The following is a 26,452-nucleotide window of genomic DNA, read 5'->3' on the forward strand; positions in this document are numbered from 1 at the left end:
TTTAAAAGATAATTCGGAGTAAATTTACTAATACTTTGTTCCGTTTTCCCCTTTTGGTAAGCCTTTCCACGTTTATCCGTTTATTTCCTGTCCGCTGCCCATTGGTCTTATTTACGGAAAGCCGGAGAATTTTACTTTAGTAAAATCCATAATATGTACATAATAAATATATAATTCTTAATGAAAATAAAAGTCACTATAAAATTTCTAATTTATACTATTAACAAAAACTGATATTTTTAATACTAACTGTTTTCATTTTTTCTGAGGTATCCTTGAAAGGATGACATTGAAAGACCTCGTCAAATACTTTTCCGAATATATCTTCGTAAGTCCTCTTCTACTACAATAAAAATCTTTCTGTTGCATAGCCTTGGTGAAAATGATGTTCAATGCCATTTGAGTTCTAGCTAATTTTCCAATATTTATTTTTCACTATATAATTAGTCTTTTGTATTTATTTGAATATTTATTATAAAATATGCAATTTCAGTAAAAAGTCTGTGTTTAGCAAAAAAGAAATAAGAAAAAAAATTAAAGAAATTTAACAAATGATAAAAAATTAATTAAATAATATAATGAATACAACGAATGACCTCGATTGACATGTGACATTAAAAATGCTAGTCCGAAAACGTTTGAAACTTGAGAACAGAGTAGGGAAAGCCCAACTCTCACTAAAATGGGAGAAGCTAAGCTTGACCACGCCTATCAAAAAGGATTAGTGGGGAAAAAAATCTGTAGACAAACCCATCTGTAGTAAAAAAACAAAATCAATAGTATAAGAAGATATTATAAAATATTACCAGAGAAAGTGTAACGAATTTCGGCACAATAGAAAATCGAAATTTTTGAAAAGATCTAATGATGAAGAGGTGCTATTATTCATTAGGATTTCTTTTTATAGAGAAGTAATCTTTATCTGGAAGTTTTTCTGTAGAAATTCAAGACATTATTCAGGACAAATTTTTACTATAATAGGAATGAATTTTTGTATTTCTTTTATTTGAGCTCTGTCAAAAGAACAAAGACTTCCCACCGTTGTGTGTGTGTGTGGCTTGGTATTCGAAATAAAAGAAATTTCTTTTAACAAGAAGAAGAAAAAAATATATTTGATGATTAATTCTGAGCAACAAAAGATCTATTCGGACAAAAAAGAAAAAACGATTTCTTGTGAGTTTGTTTTCTATGTTATTTTAGGCCAAGGAGAAATTTTTGTTCTGAAATATGTTTAAGAACATGACAAAATAACAGAGATAAATTATAAGGGAAGAAGACGTGTACACGCACATACACAGTAGGCCTTTAAAGTTTTTGTAAAAACATTTAATTGGCAAAGAATACAGAAAAATAACGATAATGTATTTTATTGTTTTAGAATATTAGTTTTTGTAACATTGTATAATAATTTAATAGAATAATTCATGCGCGAGATACATCAATATTTAATGCTTAGATATTTCCGTTGATTTTTGTTTTCCTAAATTATTGCATAAATTATGCAAGTAAATTATTATTTGTTACAAATTCTACGTATTCTAAAGACTTTAAAAAATACCTTCGTATTGCTTGTTTACAAAAAATTAGTTGATAAACAATAATTACATAAGGCTATGTTTACAATTGATTTAAGGTACGAATACTACTTTCTACATTAACTGCATACGGTTTCAAAGAAAAATTAAAGATAAATTCGAAAAGTCATTAAAGAAATATTATATATATATATCAATAAATAAATATTTCCAATTTTGGTTGAACATAACATGCTTTATTTGATGCGACGAATATATATTTTGATTTTCCCAAGTGTTAATATTGTAGAAATTCATAATTCTACGCTAAATTGTTTATAGAATAGGAAACTAAGAAATTAAATAAAAACAAATCTATACATAATAAATAGTTTTTAATAAAAATAATGTACAATAAAGTTTCTCATGTATATAATTAACGAAAATTGATACATTTAATATAAGCTCTCTTTGTTTTTACTGAGGTAACCCTGAAGGAATGATATTGAAGGACCACGTTAAACACTTTTTTGAATACATCTCCATAGGTCCTCTTCTACTACAATACAAATCTTTGTATTGAATAGCCTTGATGAAAATATAATGTTCAATGCCATTTGAGTTCTAGCTAATTTTCCCATACTAAAAAAATAAAAAAAAATATTTATTTACAAATATTTAATTTCTCCTTACACATACATAAATTTGAGAATATGTTTTGTTTGTCAAAAAAAGTTATAATGTAAATAGCAAATAATAACTAAGTTTTACTCAGGACGAGTATACTAGTCATGACAATATCCTGCTACTTCCTCATGACGAGTATACTTTTTTAACTTTGTTAATTAGTTAGTATAATTAATAATAAATTATACTTACTATTATTTAACATGGATGATAAATGCAGGACATCGTTATCCGAATTACGGCGTGGACCAAACTTTATTTTAGTACCATCTGGTAAAGCGTGTAACCACAAGCATTTATTGCCATGTGGACATAACCCACGATATTTTTTAAAATATTTACAATTCTTGGTACTGCAATAAGTAAAATTTATTACATATTTGGAAAGAAAAGAATAATATAAAATATATTTTTTTATTTCTCTTACCTTAACGCATTTTTATAATCCATGATCAATTTTTCTTTTTCTTCTTTTGAATCAATCCAATACTTACTAGGATATACAAATTCGGAAATAATACGGCATTCTGGACAAGCTGTACTTATTTCAATTTTAAATTCTTTAGTTTTTCTCCATTCTTTAATGCAGTTTAAACAATAACAATGATTACAGTTTGGCAAAATACCAAACGTTTGTTCGTTTGGTAACTTTTCCATTATTTTTTCATAACAGATGCCGCAAGACATTTCTTTGCTACGTTGAATATCAGAAGGATCGAATGCTTGAACTGATGGATTTAAAACTTGAGCATATGGAATAGGTTTGGATGTACTAGTTGATGTTCCTGAAGTATTAAACAATTCGTTGTTGGATGTAGAAGAACCAGCAACTAATGAGACAGTCGATGATAAAAAATCAGAAGCTTTAACCAATTTTTCATCCACATAAATACTTCTCATGCTGCAAACACAAATAATTCTAGTATTATTATTTTCTAATGGCAAAAAACTATTTCAAAAAAATATATTTTCTAAACATATTGAAAGATATTCTCCATATTAACACTTTGTCGTCCGTACGTTTCGTAAAAATTTTTTCACTTAAAGATGGCAGCAGTAATTCGGATTACTTCGCTCCTCACCAGCCGTTTTTAAGGGCCATTACTAGTGTAAAATTTTGTAAAAAAAATCGATTTTTATGTTTGTATATTTCTAAAGTCTATACCATTAAAAATAACATACTAAAATCTCACGTTGGCAGCCGAAAGTCGAAGAAACGAGAAGTAAGCGGTCGGCAAAGTGTTAACAGATTCAACGATACGTCAATCAATAGTGGTTGACAGCAGACTTTATGTTCATAATATGTGAATGGTGTGCTGTACATAAGTGAGTATAGGTTACATACGTATTTTTTAACTGCATTGAAGCTGCAGTAGGGACAGTATGTTTCTTTATCGAAGAACTCTCTTGTAAATTGTTTTGTATACATGCGTCATTAGCAGGTTCAGAGTCATGACGAAAATTACACGCACTATCATACTTGCATGTGCCAATTAAGAAAAAGCGACAAGAAGTATTGGATGGTAATATCTCTGCTTCAGAAGTTCCTGATTGATGGCGAGTAGATTCAACATGAAGAAATTTGCTATTACATCCTCCACAGCAGCAGCCTTTTCCACAAAACCTAAATGTAACATAAATACAAGTTGAGAATTATTCTATATTAGTATGATAATGAAATCATTAAAATTTAATACTTTGACACACTATTTTTTATTTTCTAAGTTTAATTAAGTATTTAATTAAAATCTAAAAGTATAGATTTTTTCTAACTAATAAAAAAAATATATTTATTAGCATTAGAAAAACGGACATTTCGTCATTAAAATGAACTGATATCTAAGTATTCATATATTAGCTAAATTTAACTGATTTTAATTACACGGTTGTAAACAGTTAAAGGAATTTTATATATATATATATATATATATATATATATATATTAGGGTGGGTCAAAAAATCAATTATTTTTTTTTCTACACGTGCAACGGAAAAATGGGTTGCTAGACACCTTAAAAAAATTCTCACCAAATATGAGCTCTTAATTTTAATAGGAAGATCCTCCGCATCGCAGTTTTTTATTTTTTTCTCAGTCCAATAGAATAAAATTCATACCTCATCATTTATTTACTGTACAGAAAAATGTTCTGAACGAATTTTGTAGGAAATCTAATGCTCTACGAAAAAGGTATCTTATATTTTTTCCGTAAACCTCACTATTTGAATGATATTGAAGATTTAATAAGTTTGATTACTTTAAGACAAATTTCTTTTTTGTTGATGAAGTTTATAACTCGACAATGAATGACTATTTAATAGTGCGCAATACAAATGTTTGTAGGAAAGTAACTGCTCTATAAAAATGGATTCTTATGTTTTGGCGATTAAATTAGTCTTTCAAAAGATATTCATCATCAAACTTTCATGTGTACTGATTTTATAAGTTTATACTGATAGATATAAGTTTACTGATTAGATATTCGAAAAATTTCAATATAATTTATTAATTTTGAGAAAATTTACACGAACTTTAGTTTTTATCAACGAACAATGGATTTGTTCTTTCTAAGAAAAATATAAATAACAAAATCAAAAACGACAAAAAAAGAAAAAAAATACAAAAAAATGAAAAATCAAAATGTTATTTCTATAAAATTAACTCTCAGAAAAAAAACATATTCATCATTGACATTTTTGTCACGTTAAGTTTAAATGCTTTCACTTTCATCATTAAAAAAAATAGAAAATGTTTAATTAAAAAAAAAAAAAAAAGGTATTTGCAGAAAGAAAATCTGTTCAAAGAAAAGAAGTAGAAAAGACCAAAAAAAAAAAAAATAGAAAAAAAACAATCATTTTTAATACAAATAACAAAAAATGTTAAAAAAAAAATATTAGACAAATCAAAACTTTTAAAAAAAATTACAAAAAAAAAATTGTAATAACAGAACGAAAGAAAAAAATATTAAAAAAAAAAATCTGTACAAAAAAAAAGAAGTAATAAAGTAAATAAAAAAAAAAATACAAACGTTTTCAAAAAAAAATTAAAAAAAAAAGTTTAATTGAAAAAACTAAGAAAAGAAGATATTTGCAGAAAAAAAATCTGTACAAAAAAAAGAAGCAACAAAGATAAAAAAAAAAAATGAAAAAAAACAAACGTTTTCAAAAAAAAATTGCAAAAAACAGTTTAATTGAAAAAACAAAGAAAAGAAGATATTTGCAAAAAAAAAATCTGTACAAAAAAAAAAGCAACAAAGATAAAAAAAAATATAAATAACAAAATCAGAAACGACAAAAAAAGAAAAAAAATACAAAAAAATGAAAAATCAAAATGTTATTTCTATAAAATTAACTCTCAGAAAAAAAACATATTCATCATTGACATTTTTGTCACGTTAAGTTTAAATGCTTTCACTTTCATCATTAAAAAAAATAGAAAATGTTTAATTAAAAAAAAAAAAAAAAGGTATTTGCAGAAAGAAAATCTGTTCAAAGAAAAGAAGTAGAAAAGACCAAAAAAAAAAAAATAGAAAAAAAACAATCATTTTTAATACAAATAACAAAAAATGTTAAAAAAAAAATATTAGACAAATCAAAACTTTTAAAAAAAATTACAAAAAAAAAATTGTAATAACAGAACGAAAGAAAAAAATATTAAAAAAAAAAATCTGTACAAAAAAAAAAGAAGTAATAAAGTAAATAAAAAAAAAAATACAAACGTTTTCAAAAAAAAATTAAAAAAAAAAGTTTAATTGAAAAAACTAAGAAAAGAAGATATTTGCAGAAAAAAAATCTGTACAAAAAAAAGAAGCAACAAAGATAAAAAAAAAAATGAAAAAAAACAAACGTTTTCAAAAAAAAATTGCAAAAAACAGTTTAATTGAAAAAACAAAGAAAAGAAGATATTTGCAAAAAAAAAATCTGTACAAAAAAAAAGCAACAAAGATAAAAAAAAATATAAATAACAAAATCAGAAACGACAAAAAAAGAAAAAAAATACAAAAAAATGAAAAATCAAAATGTTATTTCTATAAAATTAACTCTCAGAAAAAAAGCATATTCATCATTGACATTTTCGTCACGTTAAGTTTATATGCTTTCACTTTCATCATTGAAAAAAATAGAAAATGTTTAATTAAAAAAAAAAAAAAAAAGGTATTTGCAGAAAGAAAATCTGTACAAAGAAAAGAAGTAGAAAAGACCAAAAAAAAAAAAAAATAGAAAAAAAACAATCATTTTTAATACAAATAACAAAAAATGTTAAAAAAAAAATATTAGACAAATCAAAACTTTTAAAAAAAATTACAAAAAAAAATTTTAATAACAGAACGAAAGAAAAAAATATTAAAAAAATAAAATCTGTACAAAAAAAAAAGAAGTAATAAAGTAAATAAAAAAAAAATACAAACGTTTTCAAAAAAAAATTAAAAAAAAAAGTTTAATTGAAAAAACTAAGAAAAGAAGATATTTGCAGAAAAAAAATCTGTACAAAAAAAAGAAGCAACAAAGATAAAAAAAAAAAAATGAAAAAAAACAAACATTTTCAAAAAAAAATTGCAAAAAACAGTTTAATTGAAAAAACAAAGAAAAGTAGATATTTGCAGAAAAAATATCTGTACAAAAAAAAAAGCAACAAAGATAAAAAAAAATATAAATAACAAAATCAAAAACGACAAAAAAAGAAAAAAAATACAAAAAAATGAAAAATCAAAATGTTATTTCTATAAAATTAACTCTCAGAAAAAAAGCATATTCATCATTGACATTTTCGTCACGTTAAGTTTATATGCTTTCACTTTCATCATTGAAAAAAATAGAAAATGTTTAATTAAAAAAAAAAAAAAAAGGTATTTGCAGAAAGAAAATCTGTACAAAGAAAAGAAGTAGAAAAGACAAAAAAAAAAAATAGAAAAAAAACAATCATTTTTAATACAAATAACAAAAAATGTTAAAAAAAAAATATTAGACAAATCAAAACTTTTGAAACATATTACAAAAAAAAATTATAATAACAGAACGAAAGAAAAAAATATTTAAGAAAAAGATCTGTATAAAAAAAGAAGTAATAAAGAAAATAAAAAAAAAAATACAAACGTTTTCAAAAAAAAATTAAAAAAAAAAGTTTAATTGAAAAAACTAAGAAAAGAAGATATTTGCAGAAAAAAAATCTGTACAAAAAAAAGAAGCAACAAAGATAAAAAAAAAAAAATAAAAAAAACAAACGTTTTCAAAAAAAAATTGCAAAAAACAGTTTAATTGATAAAACAAAGAAAAAAAAACATTGGCAGAAAAAAATCTGTATAAAAAAGAGAAGTAAAAAAGGAAAGTAAAGAAGTAACAAACATTTTTAATTCAAATAACAAAAAATGTTTAATAAAAAATATTAGACAAATCAAACGTTTTTAAAACATATTAAAAAAAAAAGTTATATTAAAAAAACCAAAGAAAAAAAAAATATTCTAAGAAAAAAAGTGTGTTCAAAAAAAGAAGTAAAAAAGATATAACAAAAATATTTAAAAAAAACAAACGTTTTTAAGACGAATCACAAAAAATTAAAAAAAAAAATATATTTGCCAAAACGAAGGTTTTTAAAAGAAATTAAAAAAATAGGAATATTAAAAAAACTAAGGAAAGGTATTTAATAAAAAGATCTGTACAAAAAAAAGAAGTAATAAAGTAAAGAAAAAAAAACAAACGTTCTCAAAAAAAATTACAAAAAAAGTTTAATTAAAAAAACAAAGAAAAAAAGAGATTTGCCGAAAAAAAATCTGTACAAAAAAAAGAAGTAAAAAATATAAAAAAAAAATATAAAAAAAACAAACATTTTAAAGACAAATCACAAAAAATGGTGAAAAAAAATTATTAGACGAATCAAATGTTTCTAAAAAAAATTACAAAAAAAAGTTATATTTTTAAAACTAAAGAAAAAAATATTTAAAAAAAAAGGTCTGTACGAAAAAAAAGTAATAAAGTAAATAAAAAAAGGAAAGTTTTCAAAAAAAATTACAAAAAGAAGTTTAATTAAAAAAACAAAAGAAAAAAAAGTTATTTGCAGGAAAAAAATCTGTACAAAAAAAAATGTAAAAAAAATAAAAAAAAATATAAAAAAACAAAAGTTTTGAAAACAAATTGCAAAAAAAAAGTTAAAATAAATACTAGTAAAAATAATGTGTTCAAAAAGCAAAAATGAAAAAAAGTAATAAAGAAAAATTAGTAGACAAAAAAAAAATTAAAAATAAAATCAGTTTAAATATAAAAAATAAATAGGAAAAAAAGATATTTGCAAAAAAAAACTGTACAAAAAAAAAGTAACAAAGAAAATAAAAAAAAAAAATAAAAAAAACAAAAAACAAAAACGGCTAGAAAAAAAAAGGAAAAAAAAAGAAAATGTTATTTCTATAAAATTAACTCTCAGAAAAAAAGCATATTCATCATTGACATTTTGGTCACGTTAAGTTTAAATGCTTTTACTTTCATCATCGAAAAAAATAGAGAAGGTTTAATTAAAAAAAAAAAAAAAAATAAAGTTATTTGCAGAAAAAAAATTTGTACAAAGAAAAGAAATAGTAAAGATAAAAAAAAAATAAAAAAAAACAAACATTTTTAATACAAATAACAAAAAATGTTTAATAAAAAATATTAGACAAATCAAACGTTTTTAAAACATATTACAAAAAAAAGTTATATTAAAAAAACCAAAGAAAAAAAAATTATTCTAAGAAAAAAAGTGTGTACAAAAAAAGAAGTAAAAAAGATATAAAAAAAATATTTAAAAAAAACAAACGTTTTTAAGACGAATCACAAAAAATTAAAAAAAAAAAAATATTTGCCAAAACGAAGGTTTTTAAAAGAAATTAAAAAAATAGGAATATTAAAAAAACTAAGGAAAGGTATTTAATAAAAAGATCTGTACAAAAAAAAGAAGTAATAAAGTAAAGAAAAAAAAACAAACGTTCTCAAAAAAACTTACAAAAAAAGTCTAATTAAAAAAACAAAGAAAAAAAGAGATTTGCCGAAAAAAAATCTGTAAAAAAAAAAGAAGAAAAAAAAAAAAAAAAAATATAAAAAAACAAACTTTTTTAAAACAAATCGCAAAAAAAAGTTAAAAGAAATACTAACAAAAATAATGTGTTCAAAAAGCAAAAATGAAAAAAATTAATAAAGAAAAATTAGTAGACAAAAAAAAATTAAAAATAAAATTAGTTTAAATATAAAAAATAAATAGGAAAAAAAGATATTTGCAAATAAAAACTGTACAAAAAAAAGAAGTAACAAAGAAAATAAAAAAAAAAAAAATAAAAAAAACAAAAAACAAAAACGGCAAGAAAAAAAAAAGGAAAAAAAAGAAAATGTTATTTCTATAAAATTAACTCTCAGAAAAAAAGCATATTCATCATTGACATTTTGGTCACGTTAAGTTTAAATGCTTTTACTTTCATCATCGAAAAAAATTAAGAATGTTTAATTAAAAAAAAAAAAATAAAGTTATTTGCAGAAAAAAAATCTGTACAAAGAAAAGAAATAGAAAAGATAAAAAAAAAATAAAAAAAAACAATCATTTTTAATACAAATAACAAAAAATGGGAAAAAAAAATATTAGACAAATCAAAACTTTTAAAAAAAATTACAAAAAAAAATTGTAATAACAGAACGAAAGAAAAAAATATTTAAAAAAAAAGATCTGTACAAAAAAAAAAGAAGTAATAAAGTAAATAAAAAAAAAAAATACAAACGTTTTCAAAAAAAAATTGCAAAAAACAGTTTAATTGAAAAAACAAAAAAAAAAAACATTGGCAGAAAAAAAATCTGTATAAAAAAGAGAAGTAAAAAAGGTAAAAGAAAATAAAAAAAAAAACAAACGTTTTTAAAACAAATCACAAAAAAATGCTTTGAAAAAAATATTTGCAAAAACAATAGTTTTTAAAACAAATTAGAAAAAAAACCGAAAAAAATATTAGCAAGAAAAAAATGCGTTCAAAAAGAAAAAATGAAAAAAATTAATAAAGCAAAATTAGTAAACAAGAAAAAAAAATGAAAAATAAAATTAGTTTAAATTTAAAAAAAAAAAATAGAAAAAAAGACATTTGCAAAAAAAAACTGTACAAAAAAATGAAGTAATAAAGTAAATAAAAAAAAAAAATACAAACGTTTTCAAAAAAAAATTAAAAAAAAAAGTTTAATTGAAAAAACTAAGAAAAAAAGATATTTGCAGAAAAAAAATCTGTACAAAGAAAAGAAGTAGAAAAGACAAAAAAAAAAAAAAATAGAAAAAAAACAATCATTTTTAATACAAATAACAAAAAATGTTAAAAAAAATATTAGACAAATCAAAACTTTTAAAAAAAATTACAAAAAAAAATTGTAATAACAGAACGAAAGAAAAAAATATTAAAAAAAAAAGATCTGTACAAAAAAAAAAGAAGTAATAAAGTAAATAAAAAAAAAAATACAAACGTTTTCAAAAAAAAATTAAAAAAAACGTTTAATTGAAAAAACTAAGAAAAGAAGATATTTGCAGAAAAAAAATCTGTACAAAAAAAAAAAGCAACAAAGATAAAAAAAAATATAAATAACAAAATCAAAAACGACAAAAAAAGAAAAAAATACAAAAAAATGTAAAATCAAAATGTTATTTCTATAAAATTAACTCTCAGAAAAAAAGCATATTCATCATTGACATTTTCGTCACGTTAAGTTTAAATGCTTCACTTTCATCATCGAAAAAAATAGAACATGTATAATTAAAAAAAAAAATAAAAAAAATAAAGTTATTTGCAGAAAAAAAATTTGTACAAAAAAAAGAAGTAAAAAAGATAAAAAAATATAAAAAAAACAAACATTTTTAAAACAAATCTCAAAGAACGTCTAAAAAAAAAATATTTGCAATAACAAACGTTTTTAAAACAAATTACAAAAAAACCTTAAAAAAATGTTAGTAAATATAATGTGTTCAAAAAGAAAAAATGAAAAAAAAGGATTAAAGCAAAATTAGTAACAAGAAAAAAAGAAATTAAAAATAAAATTGTTTTAAATATAAAAAAAAAAAGAGTTTTTCCTATTCTCGGTCTCCTCTTTATGCTATGCTTCGTAGGCATCGCTTCTGGTTGTATATGTGTGCGTTTGTGTGCGACTGCATACTACAAAGCGTGGACACGTATGTTTTCGATACTCGAAATGTTTGTAGGTAGGAGCGATAGAAGGGTAAAAGGAATAAAAAGAGATAAGCACGTAGGTATGCGACAAAAGTATAAGGTCCAAACGAACCGACGGTCGAAATAAAGAAAGGAGGTGCCTGGTCTGTTTTTATTTTACCATACGTGGTATTTCTTTTCTATTTAAAAATGTTTCTATTTTATTGAAAAATTAATATTAATTTATTTATTTTGCAAATATTGTAATTAACAATTATGAAATATATAGAATATAATAATTGTATTGTCAGCAATATTTTACAAAAAAATGAAATGATTATCAGATATATCAGAAAAAAAATTTTAAACAACATTTTAGAATATTTTTCTTATAAATATCCAAAGACATGTTTTTTAATTATAATGTTTGCGTATTTAGAAAATCTATACTAATTTTTCAATAAAATAGAAAAGTTTTTAAATAGAAGAAACTAGACACGTTACAAAAACAAATAAACCTTATTTACTTTATATTTCTAATAAGACTAAAATAATATAACTTATTTTACAAATATAGAAAAAAAAATATAGAAAATAAATTTTTAAAATAATTTTTTAATATTATAAAATAAAACAACGAAAATAGAAATAGATTTTAAAATCGTTGTAATTAAAAACCCGATGAAACGTAAAAAATATAACCACAATTGTTCCCTTTTTTAACAGCATCTATAGTTATTAGTTGCAACACAAAAAGAAATATTTGTGTAAACTAACCCATGATAAAAATATCTCACATTCACAGAAAGTGTGAAAAGTGTAAAAGAAAAAAAATTCATCTACCTGAGTTTCAAAAATATATGCTATATTTACTTGGATTAGAGGACGACGCATCTTTCTGTCGACAAATATTCTACAATTTTCGTTTCTATGTATGGCTATCGCATTCAGCATTCCATCTTGATGAATAGAATTTTGAAAATATTAGTTTTTGTCAGCTTTCTACACCCCAAGGTCAGCTCCTTATCATGAGAAAAGAATTATAAAAAACAGGGAAGGTCTGTTGAAATTCGATCTACATTTATTATCTTTATTATCGATGCGATAATATTCATGCCTATAGTTTTTTTTTTACAACTTGTCATATCTTTTTTATTTAAAAATGTTTCTATTTTATTGAAAAATTAGTATTAAATTCTTTATTTAGAAAATATTATAATAAATGATTATGAAGTACATAGAATATATAATAATTGTATTGTCTGAAATATTAAAAAAAAAAAATAATTACCAGATACATCAGAGAAAAAGAATTAGAGAATACTGTGGAATAAATGAGGAGCAGCTGACAAATTCCATTCAAAAGCAAGTAAATTACTGTTATATTTTTATTTTGCTTCTTTATAAAATATATTTGATGCATAAAGACAAAATATATGTATTAAATTTGATTTTTATATGTTTTTATGAAAAATATCCAAAGAGATGTACTGACCCATGCATATATGAAAATTGTAGTATAAACTGTGATATTTGCGTATTTAAGAAACTTATACTAATTTTTCAATAAAATAAAAACATTTTTAAGATGTTGAACGCCCAGCGTAAATCGGTGGAGCTTACCACGGAGCTGAAATTTGAGACTCGTAGTGTACACAGTTCGATAAGCTGAGAGAGCGATACGATTCAATGCATTTTTTAGATTTTTCGTTGTTCAAATCTTTATTTAGACGAGAGTATTTAGAAAGATAAGTTTGTGGTCCACAGAAAAAAGACGAGATTTGTTATAAATAATAAGGGTCTCACGAAGTGTGGTAGGCTATAGAGTTGAAAAATCATTTCTAGAGAATATCTATATTAGATCTTTCATTGCATCTTAAAAGAAACCTTCGTTCAGTCCAGCAGTATTTTCCATATGTTTTTCGTAATGTCTATATTTCATCTATCCTAAAATGTTTGTTATATAGCGCAAGAATGTAGATGAAAACGGGAAATAGAAAACCATACTTACAAAAAAAATTTTATACCTGAGTTTCAAAAATGGATTATTAATTTTTACCTAATTTCTGACGAATTATATTTCCTTTGATAAACATCCTACCATTTCGGTGATTATTTATAACTATCGCATTCAGCATTCCGTTTTTATTGCTTGAATTGTGAAAAGTGTACTTTTTATCGACTATTTATCTCACTAATCATACCGGTGACCTTTATTATATATAGTAATAATATTAAATAAATAAATCTTACAATTATCTTACTCTTGAAACTGTGCATTCGTCTGATTCTCTAGAAACTTAATTTTTTAAGGTTTCACTTCTAACACGTGTGATCTGCACACATGATTTTTTTTTACATTTCAGATCACTCCTATTCTAAAGAAGTTTTCACTTCAAAAAAAATAAAATGCAGAAAAAATACGCACCCGTTCTAAAAAAATGTATTATTAAGAGCTATGTAAAAAAGGTAGAATTACTGAAAACCCAAGATATATTCCGAGTTGGAGTTGATTTTTATTCAACATCTATCTCGATGATTCAAGATGATTTTCAAAGAGAAATCTAAACATAAAATATGTATAACAAACGATACTAACGATGTTTACGTTACGACGTTCAAATCAGAACTCCAATTGAAAAAACTAAGAAAAGAAGATATTTGCAGAAAAAAAATCTGTACAAAAAAAAAAGCAACAAAGATAAAAAAAAATATAAATAACAAAATCAAAAACGACAAAAAAAGAAAAAAAATACGAAAAAATGAAAAATCAATATGTTATTTCTATAAAATTAACTCTCAGAAAAAAAACATATTCATCATTGACATTTTTGTCACGTTAAGTTTAAATGCTTTCACTTTCATCATCGAAAAGAATAGAACATGTTTAATTAAAAAAAAAAAAAAAAAAAAATAAAGTTATTTGCAGAAAGAAAATCTGTACAAAGAAAAGAAGTAGAAAAGACCAAAAAAAAATAGTAAAAAAACAATCATTTTTAATACCAATAACAAAAAATGTTAAAAAAAAATATTAGACAAATCAAAACTTTAAAAAAAAATTACAGAAAAAAATTGTAATAACAGAACGAAAGAAAAAAATATTTAAAAAAAAGATCTGTACAAAAAATAAAGAAGTAATAAAGTAAATAAAAAAAAAAATACAAACATTTTCAAAAACAAATTAAAAAAAAACGTTTAATTGAAAAAACTAAGAAAAGAAGATATTTGCAGAAAAAAAATCTGTACAAAAAAAAGAAGCAACAAAGATAAAAAAAAAAAAATGAAAAAAAACAAACATTTTCAAAAAAAAATTGCAAAAAACAGTTTAATTGAAAAAACAAAGAAAAGAAGATATTTGCAAAAAAAAAATCTGTACAAAAAAAAAAGCAACAAAGATAAAAAAAAATATAAATAACAAAATCAGAAACGACAAAAAAAGAAAAAAAATACAAAAAAATGAAAAATCAAAATGTTATTTCTATAAAATTAACTCTCAGAAAAAAAGCATATTCATCATTGACATTTTCGTCACGTTAAGTTTATATGCTTTCACTTTCATCATTGAAAAAAATAGAAAATGTTTAATTAAAAAAAAAAAAAAAAAGGTATTTGCAGAAAGAAAATCTGTACAAAGAAAAGAAGTAGAAAAGACCAAAAAAAAAAAAATAGAAAAAAAACAATCATTTTTAATACAAATAACAAAAAATGTTAAAAAAAAAATATTAGACAAATCAAAACTTTTAAAAAAAATTACAAAAAAAAATTTTAATAACAGAACGAAAGAAAAAAATATTAAAAAAATAAAATCTGTACAAAAAAAAAAGAAGTAATAAAGTAAATAAAAAAAAAAATACAAACGTTTTCAAAAAAAAATTAAAAAAAAAAGTTTAATTGAAAAAACTAAGAAAAGAAGATATTTGCAGAAAAAAAATCTGTACAAAAAAAAGAAGCAACAAAGATAAAAAAAAAAAAATGAAAAAAAACAAACATTTTCAAAAAAAAATTGCAAAAAACAGTTTAATTGAAAAAACAAAGAAAAGTAGATATTTGCAGAAAAAATATCTGTACAAAAAAAAAAGCAACAAAGATAAAAAAAAATATAAATAACAAAATCAAAAACGACAAAAAAAGAAAAAAAATACAAAAAAATGAAAAATCAAAATGTTATTTCTATAAAATTAACTCTCAGAAAAAAAGCATATTCATCATTGACATTTTCGTCACGTTAAGTTTATATGCTTTCACTTTCATCATTGAAAAAAATAGAAAATGTTTAATTAAAAAAAAAAAAAAAAAGGTATTTGCAGAAAGAAAATCTGTACAAAGAAAAGAAGTAGAAAAGACAAAAAAAAAAATAGAAAAAAAACAATCATTTTTAATACAAATAACAAAAAATGTTAAAAAAAAAATATTAGACAAATCAAAACTTTTGAAACATATTACAAAAAAAAATTATAATAACAGAACGAAAGAAAAAAATATTTAAGAAAAAGATCTGTATAAAAAAAAGAAGTAATAAAGAAAATAAAAAAAAAAATACAAACGTTTTCAAAAAAAAATTAAAAAAAAAAGTTTAATTGAAAAAACTAAGAAAAGAAGATATTTGCAGAAAAAAAATCTGTACAAAAAAAAAGAAGCAACAAAGATAAAAAAAAAAAAAATAAAAAAAACAAACGTTTTCAAAAAAAAATTGCAAAAAACAGTTTAATTGATAAAACAAAAAAAAAAAACATTGGCAGAAAAAAAATCTGTATAAAAAAGAGAAGTAAAAAAGGTAAAAGAAAATAAAAAAAAAACAAACGTTTTTAAAACAAATCACAAAAAAATGCTTTGAAAAAAATATTTGCAAAAACAATAGTTTTTAAAACAAATTAGAAAAAAAACCGAAAAAAATATTAGCAAGAAAAAAATGCGTTCAAAAAGAAAAAATGAAAAAAATTAATAAAGCAAAATTAGTAAACAAGAAAAAAAATGAAAAATAAAATTAGTTTAAATTTAAAAAAAAAAAATAGAAAAAAAGACATTTGCAAAAAAAAACTGTACAAAAAAATGAAGTAATAAAGTAAATAAAAAAAAAAAAATACAAACGTTTTCAAAAAAAAATTAAAAAAAAAAGTTTAATTGAAAAAACTAAGAAAAAAAGATATTTGCAGAAAAAAAATCTGTACAAAGAAAAGAAGTAGAAAAGACAAAAAAAAAAAATAGAAAAAAAACAATCATTTTTAATACAAATAACAAAAAATGTTAAAAAAAAAATATTAGACAAATCAAAACTTTTAAAAAAAATTACAAAAAAAAAATTGTAATAACAGAACGAAAGAAAAAAATATTAAAAAAAAAGATCTGTACAAAAAAAAAAGAAGTAATAAAGTAAATAAAAAAAAAAAATACAAACGTTTTCAAAAAAAAATTAAAAAAAACGTTTAATTGAAAAAACTAAGAAAAGAAGATATTTGCAGAAAAAAAATCTGTACAAAAAAAAAAGCAACAAAGATAAAAAAAAATATAAATAACAAAATCAAAAACGACAAAAAAAGAAAAAAAAATACAAAAAAATGTAAAATCAAAATGTTATTTCTATAAAATTAACTCTCAGAAAAAAAGCATATTCATCATTGACATTTTCGTCACGTTAAGTTTAAATGCTTCACTTTCATCATCGAAAAAAATAGAACATGTATAATTAAAAAAAAAAATAAAAAAAATAAAGTTATTTGCAGAAAAAAAATTTGTACAAAAAAAAGAAGTAAAAAAGATAAAAAAATATAAAAAAAACAAACATTTTTAAAACAAATCTCAAAGAACGTCTAAAAAAAAAATATTTGCAATAACAAACGTTTTTAAAACAAATTACAAAAAAACCTTAAAAAAATGTTAGTAAATATAATGTGTTCAAAAAGAAAAAATGAAAAAAAAGGATTAAAGCAAAATTAGTAACAAGAAAAAAAGAAATTAAAAATAAAATTGTTTTAAATATAAAAAAAAAAGAGTTTTTCCTATTCTCGGTCTCCTCTTTATGCTATGCTTCGTAGGCATCGCTTCTGGTTGTATATGTGTGCGTTTGTGTGCGACTGCATACTACAAAGCGTGGACACGTATGTTTTCGATACTCGAAATGTTTGTAGGTAGGAGCGATAGAAGGGTAAAAGGAATAAAAAGAGATAAGCACGTAGGTATGCGACAAAAGTATAAGGTCCAAACGAACCGACGGTCGAAATAAAGAAAGGAGGTGCCTGGTCTGTTTTTATTTTACCATACGTGGTATTTCTTTTCTATTTAAAAATGTTTCTATTTTATTGAAAAATTAATATTAATTTATTTATTTTGCAAATATTGTAATTAACAATTATGAAATATATAGAATATAATAATTGTATTGTCAGCAATATTTTACAAAAAAATGAAATGATTATCAGATATATCAGAAAAAAAATTTTAAACAACATTTTAGAATATTTTTCTTATAAATATCCAAAGACATGTTTTTTAATTATAATGTTTGCGTATTTAGAAAATCTATACTAATTTTTCAATAAAATAGAAAAGTTTTTAAATAGAAGAAACTAGACACGTTACAAAAACAAATAAACCTTATTTACTTTATATTTCTAATAAGACTAAAATAATATAACTTATTTTACAAATATAGAAAAAAAATATAGAAAATAAATTTTTAAAATAATTTTTTAATATTATAAAATAAAACAACGAAAATAGAAATAGATTTTAAAATCGTTGTAATTAAAAACCCGATGAAACGTAAAAAATATAACCACAATTGTTCCCTTTTTTAACAGCATCTATAGTTATTAGTTGCAACACAAAAAGAAATATTTGTGTAAACTAACCCATGATAAAAATATCTCACATTCACAGAAAGTGTGAAAAGTGTAAAAGAAAAAAAATTCATCTACCTGAGTTTCAAAAATATATGCTATATTTACTTGGATTAGAGGACGACGCATCTTTCTGTCGACAAATATTCTACAATTTTCGTTTCTATGTATGGCTATCGCATTCAGCATTCCATCTTGATGAATAGAATTTTGAAAATATTAGTTTTTGTCAGCTTTCTACACCCCAAGGTCAGCTCCTTATCATGAGAAAAGAATTATAAAAAACAGGGAAGGTCTGTTGAAATTCGATCTACATTTATTATCTTTATTATCGATGCGATAATATTCATGCCTATAGTTTTTTTTTTACAACTTGTCATATCTTTTTTATTTAAAAATGTTTCTATTTTATTGAAAAATTAGTATTAAATTCTTTATTTAGAAAATATTATAATAAATGATTATGAAGTACATAGAATATATAATAATTGTATTGTCTGAAATATTAAAAAAAAAAAAATAATTACCAGATACATCAGAGAAAAAGAATTAGAGAATACTGTGGAATAAATGAGGAGCAGCTGACAAATTCCATTCAAAAGCAAGTAAATTACTGTTATATTTTTATTTTGCTTCTTTATAAAATATATTTGATGCATAAAGACAAAATATATGTATTAAATTTGATTTTTATATGTTTTTATGAAAAATATCCAAAGAGATGTACTGACCCATGCATATATGAAAATTGTAGTATAAACTGTGATATTTGCGTATTTAAGAAACTTATACTAATTTTTCAATAAAATAAAAACATTTTTAAGATGTTGAACGCCCAGCGTAAATCGGTGGAGCTTACCACGGAGCTGAAATTTGAGACTCGTAGTGTACACAGTTCGATAAGCTGAGAGAGCGATACGATTCAATGCATTTTTTAGATTTTTCGTTGTTCAAATCTTTATTTAGACGAGAGTATTTAGAAAGATAAGTTTGTGGTCCACAGAAAAAAGACGAGATTTGTTATAAATAATAAGGGTCTCACGAAGTGTGGTAGGCTATAGAGTTGAAAAATCATTTCTAGAGAATATCTATATTAGATCTTTCATTGCATCTTAAAAGAAACCTTCGTTCAGTCCAGCAGTATTTTCCATATGTTTTTCGTAATGTCTATATTTCATCTATCCTAAAATGTTTGTTATATAGCGCAAGAATGTAGATGAAAACGGGAAATAGAAAACCATACTTACAAAAAAAATTTTATACCTGAGTTTCAAAAATGGATTATTAATTTTTACCTAATTTCTGACGAATTATATTTCCTTTGATAAACATCCTACCATTTCGGTGATTATTTATAACTATCGCATTCAGCATTCCGTTTTTATTGCTTGAATTGTGAAAAGTGTACTTTTTATCGACTATTTATCTCACTAATCATACCGGTGACCTTTATTATATATAGTAATAATATTAAATAAATAAATCTTACAATTATCTTACTCTTGAAACTGTGCATTCGTCTGATTCTCTAGAAACTTAATTTTTTAAGGTTTCACTTCTAACACGTGTGATCTGCACACATGATTTTTTTTTACATTTCAGATCACTCCTATTCTAAAGAAGTTTTCACTTCAAAAAAAATAAAATGCAGAAAAAATACGCACCCGTTCTAAAAAAATGTATTATTAAGAGCTATGTAAAAAAGGTAGAATTACTGAAAACCCAAGATATATTCCGAGTTGGAGTTGATTTTTATTCAACATCTATCTCGATGATTCAAGATGATTTTCAAAGAGAAATCTAAACATAAAATATGTATAACAAACGATACTAACGATGTTTACGTTACGACGTTCAAATCAGAACTCCAATTGAAAAAACTAAGAAAAGAAGATATTTGCAGAAAAAAAATCTGTACAAAAAAAAAAGCAACAAAGATAAAAAAAAATATAAATAACAAAATCAAAAACGACAAAAAAAGAAAAAAAATACGAAAAAATGAAAAATCAATATGTTATTTCTATAAAATTAACTCTCAGAAAAAAAACATATTCATCATTGACATTTTTGTCACGTTAAGTTTAAATGCTTTCACTTTCATCATCGAAAAGAATAGAACATGTTTAATTAAAAAAAAAAAAAAAAAAAAATAAAGTTATTTGCAGAAAGAAAATCTGTACAAAGAAAAGAAGTAGAAAAGACCAAAAAAAAATAGTAAAAAAACAATCATTTTTAATACCAATAACAAAAAATGTTAAAAAAAAAATATTAGACAAATCAAAACTTTAAAAAAAAATTACAGAAAAAAATTGTAATAACAGAACGAAAGAAAAAAATATTTAAAAAAAAGATCTGTACAAAAAATAAAGAAGTAATAAAGTAAATAAAAAAAAAATACAAACATTTTCAAAAACAAATTAAAAAAAAACGTTTAATTGAAAAAACTAAGAAAAGAAGATATTTGCAGAAAAAAAATCTGTACAAAAAAAGAAGCAACAAAGATAAAAAAAAAAAAATGAAAAAAAACAAACATTTTCAAAAAAAAATTGCAAAAAACAGTTTAATTGAAAAAACAAAGAAAAGAAGATATTTGCAAAAAAAAAATCTGTACAAAAAAAAAAGCAACAAAGATAAAAAAAAATATAAATAACAAAATCAGAAACGACAAAAAAAGAAAAAAATACAAAAAAATGAAAAATCAAAATGTTATTTCTATAAAATTAACTCTCAGAAAAAAAGCATATTCATCATTGACATTTTCGTCACGTTAAGTTTATATGCTTTCACTTTCATCATTGAAAAAAATAGAAAATGTTTAATTAAAAAAAAAAAAAAAAAGGTATTTGCAGAAAGAAAATCTGTACAAAGAAAAGAAGTAGAAAAGACCAAAAAAAAAAAAAAATAGAAAAAAAACAATCATTTTTAATACAAATAACAAAAAATGTTAAAAAAAAAATATTAGACAAATCAAAACTTTTAAAAAAAATTACAAAAAAAAATTTTAATAACAGAACGAAAGAAAAAAATATTAAAAAAATAAAATCTGTACAAAAAAAAAGAAGTAATAAAGTAAATAAAAAAAAAAATACAAACGTTTTCAAAAAAAAATTAAAAAAAAAAGTTTAATTGAAAAAACTAAGAAAAGAAGATATTTGCAGAAAAAAAATCTGTACAAAAAAAAGAAGCAACAAAGATAAAAAAAAAAAATGAAAAAAAACAAACATTTTCAAAAAAAAATTGCAAAAAACAGTTTAATTGAAAAAACAAAGAAAAGTAGATATTTGCAGAAAAAATATCTGTACAAAAAAAAAAGCAACAAAGATAAAAAAAAATATAAATAACAAAATCAAAAACGACAAAAAAAAGAAAAAAAATACAAAAAAATGAAAAATCAAAATGTTATTTCTATAAAATTAACTCTCAGAAAAAAAGCATATTCATCATTGACATTTTCGTCACGTTAAGTTTATATGCTTTCACTTTCATCATTGAAAAAAATAGAAAATGTTTAATTAAAAAAAAAAAAAAAAGGTATTTGCAGAAAGAAAATCTGTACAAAGAAAAGAAGTAGAAAAGACAAAAAAAAAAATAGAAAAAAAACAATCATTTTTAATACAAATAACAAAAAATGTTAAAAAAAAATATTAGACAAATCAAAACTTTTGAAACATATTACAAAAAAAAATTATAATAACAGAACGAAAGAAAAAAATATTTAAGAAAAAGATCTGTATAAAAAAAAGAAGTAATAAAGAAAATAAAAAAAAAAAATACAAACGTTTTCAAAAAAAAATTAAAAAAAAAAGTTTAATTGAAAAAACTAAGAAAAGAAGATATTTGCAGAAAAAAAATCTGTACAAAAAAAAGAAGCAACAAAGATAAAAAAAAAAAAATAAAAAAAACAAACGTTTTCAAAAAAAAATTGCAAAAAACAGTTTAATTGATAAAACAAAGAAAAAAAAACATTGGCAGAAAAAAATCTGTATAAAAAAGAGAAGTAAAAAAGGAAAGTAAAGAAGTAACAAACATTTTTAATTCAAATAACAAAAAATGTTTAATAAAAAATATTAGACAAATCAAACGTTTTTAAAACATATTAAAAAAAAAAGTTATATTAAAAAAACCAAAGAAAAAAAAAATATTCTAAGAAAAAAAGTGTGTTCAAAAAAAAGAAGTAAAAAAGATATAACAAAAATATTTAAAAAAAACAAACGTTTTTAAGACGAATCACAAAAAATTAAAAAAAAAAATATATTTGCCAAAACGAAGGTTTTTAAAAGAAATTAAAAAAATAGGAATATTAAAAAAACTAAGGAAAGGTATTTAATAAAAAGATCTGTACAAAAAAAAGAAGTAATAAAGTAAAGAAAAAAAAACAAACGTTCTCAAAAAAAATTACAAAAAAAGTTTAATTAAAAAAACAAAGAAAAAAAGAGATTTGCCGAAAAAAAATCTGTACAAAAAAAGAAGTAAAAAATATAAAAAAAAAAATATAAAAAAAACAAACATTTTAAAGACAAATCACAAAAAATGGTGAAAAAAAATTATTAGACGAATCAAATGTTTCTAAAAAAAATTACAAAAAAAAGTTATATTTTTAAAACTAAAGAAAAAAATATTTAAAAAAAAGGTCTGTACGAAAAAAAAGTAATAAAGTAAATAAAAAAAGGAAAGTTTTCAAAAAAAATTACAAAAAGAAGTTTAATTAAAAAAACAAAGAAAAAAAGTTATTTGCAGGAAAAAAATCTGTACAAAAAAAAATGTAAAAAAAATAAAAAAAAATATAAAAAAACAAAAGTTTTGAAAACAAATTGCAAAAAAAAAGTTAAAATAAATACTAGTAAAAATAATGTGTTCAAAAAGCAAAAATGAAAAAAAGTAATAAAGAAAAATTAGTAGACAAAAAAAAAAATTAAAAATAAAATCAGTTTAAATATAAAAAATAAATAGGAAAAAAAGATATTTGCAAAAAAAAACTGTACAAAAAAAAAAGTAACAAAGAAAATAAAAAAAAAAATAAAAAAAACAAAAAACAAAAACGGCTAGAAAAAAAAAGGAAAAAAAAAAGAAAATGTTATTTCTATAAAATTAACTCTCAGAAAAAAAGCATATTCATCATTGACATTTTGGTCACGTTAAGTTTAAATGCTTTTACTTTCATCATCGAAAAAAATAGAGAAGGTTTAATTAAAAAAAAAAAAAAAAAAATAAAGTTATTTGCAGAAAAAAAATTTGTACAAAGAAAAGAAATAGTAAAGATAAAAAAAAAATAAAAAAAAACAAACATTTTTAATACAAATAACAAAAAATGTTTAATAAAAAATATTAGACAAATCAAACGTTTTTAAAACATATTACAAAAAAAAGTTATATTAAAAAAACCAAAGAAAAAAAAATTATTCTAAGAAAAAAGTGTGTACAAAAAAAAGAAGTAAAAAAGATATAAAAAAAATATTTAAAAAAAACAAACGTTTTTAAGACGAATCACAAAAAATTAAAAAAAAAAAAAAATATTTGCCAAAACGAAGGTTTTTAAAAGAAATTAAAAAAATAGGAATATTAAAAAAACTAAGGAAAGGTATTTAATAAAAAGATCTGTACAAAAAAAAGAAGTAATAAAGTAAAGAAAAAAAAACAAACGTTCTCAAAAAAACTTACAAAAAAAGTCTAATTAAAAAAACAAAGAAAAAAAGAGATTTGCCGAAAAAAAAATCTGTAAAAAAAAAAGAAGAAAAAAAAATAAAAAAAAATATAAAAAAACAAACTTTTTTAAAACAAATCGCAAAAAAAAAGTTAAAAGAAATACTAACAAAAATAATGTGTTCAAAAAGCAAAAATGAAAAAAAGTAATAAAGAAAAATTAGTAGACAAAAAAAAATTAAAAATAAAATTAGTTTAAATATAAAAAATAAATAGGAAAAAAAGATATTTGCAAATAAAAACTGTACAAAAAAAAAAGAAGTAACAAAGAAAATAAAAAAAAAAAAAATAAAAAAAACAAAAAACAAAAACGGCAAGAAAAAAAAAGGAAAAAAAAGAAAATGTTATTTCTATAAAATTAACTCTCAGAAAAAAAGCATATTCATCATTGACATTTTGGTCACGTTAAGTTTAAATGCTTTTACTTTCATCATCGAAAAAAATTAAGAATGTTTAATTAAAAAAAAAAAAAATAAAGTTATTTGCAGAAAAAAAATCTGTACAAAGAAAAGAAATAGAAAAGATAAAAAAAAAATAAAAAAAAACAATCATTTTTAATACAAATAACAAAAAATGGGAAAAAAAAATATTAGACAAATCAAAACTTTTAAAAAAAATTACAAAAAAAAATTGTAATAACAGAACGAAAGAAAAAATATTTAAAAAAAAGATCTGTACAAAAAAAAAAGAAGTAATAAAGTAAATAAAAAAAAAAAATACAAACGTTTTCAAAAAAAAATTGCAAAAAACAGTTTAATTGAAAAAACAAAAAAAAAAAACATTGGCAGAAAAAAAATCTGTATAAAAAAGAGAAGTAAAAAAGGTAAAAGAAAATAAAAAAAAAACAAACGTTTTTAAAACAAATCACAAAAAAATGCTTTGAAAAAAATATTTGCAAAAACAATAGTTTTTAAAACAAATTAGAAAAAAAACCGAAAAAAATATTAGCAAGAAAAAAATGCGTTCAAAAAGAAAAAATGAAAAAAATTAATAAAGCAAAATTAGTAAACAAGAAAAAAAAATGAAAAATAAAATTAGTTTAAATTTAAAAAAAAAAAAATAGAAAAAAAGACATTTGCAAAAAAAAACTGTACAAAAAAATGAAGTAATAAAGTAAATAAAAAAAAAAAAAATACAAACGTTTTCAAAAAAAAATTAAAAAAAAAAGTTTAATTGAAAAAACTAAGAAAAAAAGATATTTGCAGAAAAAAAAATCTGTACAAAGAAAAGAAGTAGAAAAGACAAAAAAAAAAAATAGAAAAAAAACAATCATTTTTAATACAAATAACAAAAAATGTTAAAAAAAAAATATTAGACAAATCAAAACTTTTAAAAAAAATTACAAAAAAAAAATTGTAATAACAGAACGAAAGAAAAAAATATTAAAAAAAAAGATCTGTACAAAAAAAAAAGAAGTAATAAAGTAAATAAAAAAAAAAAATACAAACGTTTTCAAAAAAAAATTAAAAAAAACGTTTAATTGAAAAAACTAAGAAAAGAAGATATTTGCAGAAAAAAAATCTGTACAAAAAAAAAAAGCAACAAAGATAAAAAAAAATATAAATAACAAAATCAAAAACGACAAAAAAAGAAAAAAAATACAAAAAAATGTAAAATCAAAATGTTATTTCTATAAAATTAACTCTCAGAAAAAAAGCATATTCATCATTGACATTTTCGTCACGTTAAGTTTAAATGCTTCACTTTCATCATCGAAAAAAATAGAACATGTATAATTAAAAAAAAAAAATAAAAAAAATAAAGTTATTTGCAGAAAAAAAATTTGTACAAAAAAAGAAGTAAAAAAGATAAAAAAATATAAAAAAAACAAACATTTTTAAAACAAATCTCAAAGAACGTCTAAAAAAAAATATTTGCAATAACAAACGTTTTTAAAACAAATTACAAAAAAAACCTTAAAAAAATGTTAGTAAATATAATGTGTTCAAAAAGAAAAAATGAAAAAAAAGGATTAAAGCAAAATTAGTAACAAGAAAAAAAAGAAATTAAAAATAAAATTGTTTTAAATATAAAAAAAAAAAGAGTTTTTCCTATTCTCGGTCTCCTCTTTATGCTATGCTTCGTAGGCATCGCTTCTGGTTGTATATGTGTGCGTTTGTGTGCGACTGCATACTACAAAGCGTGGACACGTATGTTTTCGATACTCGAAATGTTTGTAGGTAGGAGCGATAGAAGGGTAAAAGGAATAAAAAGAGATAAGCACGTAGGTATGCGACAAAAGTATAAGGTCCAAACGAACCGACGGTCGAAATAAAGAAAGGAGGTGCCTGGTCTGTTTTTATTTTACCATACGTGGTATTTCTTTTCTATTTAAAAATGTTTCTATTTTATTGAAAAATTAATATTAATTTATTTATTTTGCAAATATTGTAATTAACAATTATGAAATATATAGAATATAATAATTGTATTGTCAGCAATATTTTACAAAAAAATGAAATGATTATCAGATATATCAGAAAAAAAATTTTAAACAACATTTTAGAATATTTTTCTTATAAATATCCAAAGACATGTTTTTTAATTATAATGTTTGCGTATTTAGAAAATCTATACTAATTTTTCA

At 21.0% G+C, this 26,452-nt stretch overlaps 2 protein-coding genes across 4 annotated transcripts in view; one reads left to right on the forward strand and one right to left on the reverse strand.

Moving 5' to 3' along the window:
• LOC107071373 (uncharacterized) overlaps positions 1-26,452 on the forward strand; it is a 146,038-nt gene that overhangs the window by 23,025 nt on the left and 96,561 nt on the right. The window lies entirely within an intron of this gene.
• Positions 494-3,797, reverse strand: LOC149031764 (putative E3 ubiquitin-protein ligase makorin-1). Of its 2 annotated transcripts, XM_089174996.1 has the most exons (3): positions 2,629-3,797; positions 2,394-2,554; positions 494-2,156 (listed from the first exon to the last, which is right to left on the reverse strand). In XM_089174996.1, the coding sequence occupies exons 1-3, from the start codon at positions 3,099-3,101 to the stop codon at positions 2,143-2,145; spliced, it is 648 nt and encodes a 215-aa protein (XP_089031122.1). In that variant the 5' UTR covers positions 3,102-3,797; the 3' UTR covers positions 494-2,142. The 2 variants fall into 2 exon arrangements, with proteins under 2 accessions (XP_089031122.1, XP_089031121.1); XM_089174995.1 differs by having other exon boundaries at positions 494-2,554.

The sequence above is a fragment of the Polistes dominula genome, unplaced genomic scaffold (assembly GCF_049000335.1).
Source record: "Polistes dominula isolate Pdom_NZ unplaced genomic scaffold, Pdom_raw_medaka contig_78, whole genome shotgun sequence".
Lineage (NCBI taxonomy): Eukaryota > Metazoa > Arthropoda > Insecta > Hymenoptera > Vespidae > Polistes > Polistes dominula.

Coding starts and splice junctions, on each gene's coding strand:
- LOC149031764 (XM_089174995.1), bottom strand. CDS start 3,101: ATGAGAAGTATTTATGTGGATGAAAAATTGGTTAAAGCTTCTGATTTT. Junction 2,555..2,628: donor GATTATAAAAATGCGTTAAG/GTAAGAGAAATA, acceptor TACTTATTGCAG/TACCAAGAATTGTAAATATT.